Source organism: Austrofundulus limnaeus, unplaced genomic scaffold (assembly GCF_001266775.1).
Source record: "Austrofundulus limnaeus strain Quisiro unplaced genomic scaffold, Austrofundulus_limnaeus-1.0 Scaffold551, whole genome shotgun sequence".
In the NCBI taxonomy this organism is placed as follows: domain Eukaryota; kingdom Metazoa; phylum Chordata; class Actinopteri; order Cyprinodontiformes; family Rivulidae; genus Austrofundulus; species Austrofundulus limnaeus.
This window is the reverse complement of record NW_013952953.1, coordinates 8,703-10,730: the sequence shown is the minus strand read 5'-3', so window position 1 is coordinate 10,730 and position 2,028 is coordinate 8,703. Positions and strand designations below refer to the sequence as shown.

Sequence of the window (2,028 nt, the reverse complement as noted above, 5' to 3'; positions counted from 1 at the left end):
TAATCGATTATTAAAATAATCGTTAGTTGCAGCCCTACTCAGGAGTTTGATAGAACTTATTTATAATTAAATGAGTTGATGTCAAGAAAAGAGTCTCTGGGCATTAGTGGATTGTTTCAGCCATGGTGTAGATCAGGGGTGTCAAACCAGTTTTCACCAAGAACCACGCGAGGGTCATGGTGGTCCTCCAAGAGCTAGTTATAATTAACTTAGATACTCCAACTAAAATGTCACGTTTCTTGTCTCAAAGCTACAGCTGAGCACCAATAACAAACAATAACTGAGCTCTACGTGGTATTTCCTGCATAGAAACAATGTTTTAACACGTTCTCTTATAAACATTGTAATGTACTACATGTTCTACTGACGAAATGTGAAATAAATTAAACAGAAATGCTATTAAAAGTAAAAAGAGAATTTTACTCATTGAGTTGTGGTGAGTAGCTTCTGTCTCGAATTCTGACCTCTCTTACCTTCCAGCAGGGCACTCCCACTTGTTCCAGTCTAAATTTACAACTTGTACGTGGGAAATTCCCAACTGCAGCAAAAGTAGCCATTAAAAAAAACAGTAAAATTGAGGTTTTACACTGCAAATTTTGTCAGCTGCCAGCTACTCTCGAACCCTGTGCACCTCCACCTTGTGGTGGGATGCTGTCGTTTCACAGGTAAAATAATCGACATGCATCATGGGAGATGAATCTGGCTTTAAATCAGCCTATTTATACGTTTGAAGTTCCCGCGTGCCACATAAAACACTGTAGCAGGCCACATTTGACCTGCAATCCTTGAAATACCTGATCTGTCAGTCAGCTTCACCTGAAAGGCTCCAATTGCAGACTTGAACTGCCACTAGCAGCCCATGGCTCCTCTCAGTTCTGTAATGTTGGAACCAGTTCAGCCAAGACTTCCAAAAGACTGAAAAATGAAATCAGATAATAAGTCAGGCATCATCAGGTCCCAGATGATAAAMGTGATCCCTGAAAACACGCTCCCTCCAAACTCTTCAGTTGGTGACGCCTACCAGCACCACTAAAACTACCATTGTTCTAGTTATGCACAACTTTATTCAGCTAATTATGTTTACGTGTCYTTGTCTACATCTTGTCCACAATATGCTGCGTTTAAAGGAAAACTCAAACATGTTTACATAAATAATTGCCAGGGCAGGTGTTGACTTGTCAAAAACGTAATATTAATCCTGTGCTGGTGATAAATGTAAGAGTTCTAATATTCACTTTCCTCCTCTGTGTAGGCCTACGCAAAAAAGTCAGCTCTGAAAGGAGGCCTCGATAAGACCATGGCGTTGAGGAAGGAGATGCAGGAGATGCAGGAATGGATCAACCAGGCAGAAGAAGATTATCTGGAGAGAGACTTTACGTACAAGACCCCTGAAGAACTACGCAAGGCTGTYGAGGAACTCAAGGTTTGTAAATTCAACATAATCCTGGAGCCAGAGCACCGGGGTCCAAAAGCATCAACTCGTACAACATAGACATCCTAGCATTCAAAGTTGTACAACAGCTTTAAGATCTGAATTTACAGTCAGGTACTTCTTGAAAAATAAGTTGGACTCCAAGTTACAAACGTCAGGTTTTAGCTCTGCAGAATATCTGTAAAATGGACAAAGATAGACAAGGTTTCACTAATCAGCTGACAGCTAATAGGGTTACTAAATTTTTGTTTAGTAGATTTGCTTTTTAGCTAACTCTGGCAACTAACTCAGTAAGTACTTGGTATCGGTGAGGACCCAAACTTAAGTACTTGTAGGACTATTTAAACTGAGTTTCAGAAAAACTATTATCAGGACACTCCTAGGCGTGCTTATCACCAGTGGTGGGCACAGCTAACCAAAATGTTGGCTTCACTAACCACAAATTCACTAACTAAAAAAATAGCTAAACCTCTAAACAGGTAAGAAAATTAGTGGATGCTAATGCTAACTGATGACCACTAACTCCTGGGGCCTCATGTACAAAGACTTGTGTGGATTTCTTACTGAAACCTGGCGTACGGTCAAATCCAGAAAAC

At 40.3% G+C, this 2,028-nt stretch overlaps 1 protein-coding gene across 1 annotated transcript in view; it reads left to right on the top strand.

Annotated features, from left to right (window-relative positions):
• Positions 1–1,423, top strand: part of LOC106530716 (dystrophin) — a gene marked incomplete at its 3' end in the record, with an annotated part of 355,898 nt that extends 354,475 nt beyond the window's left edge. Inside the window, 1 exon segment of the mRNA XM_014026406.1 lies at positions 1,253–1,423. Within this exon segment, the coding sequence (XP_013881860.1) occupies positions 1,253–1,423 (171 nt within the window).
• Positions 1,424–2,028: the final 605 nt, after the last annotated feature.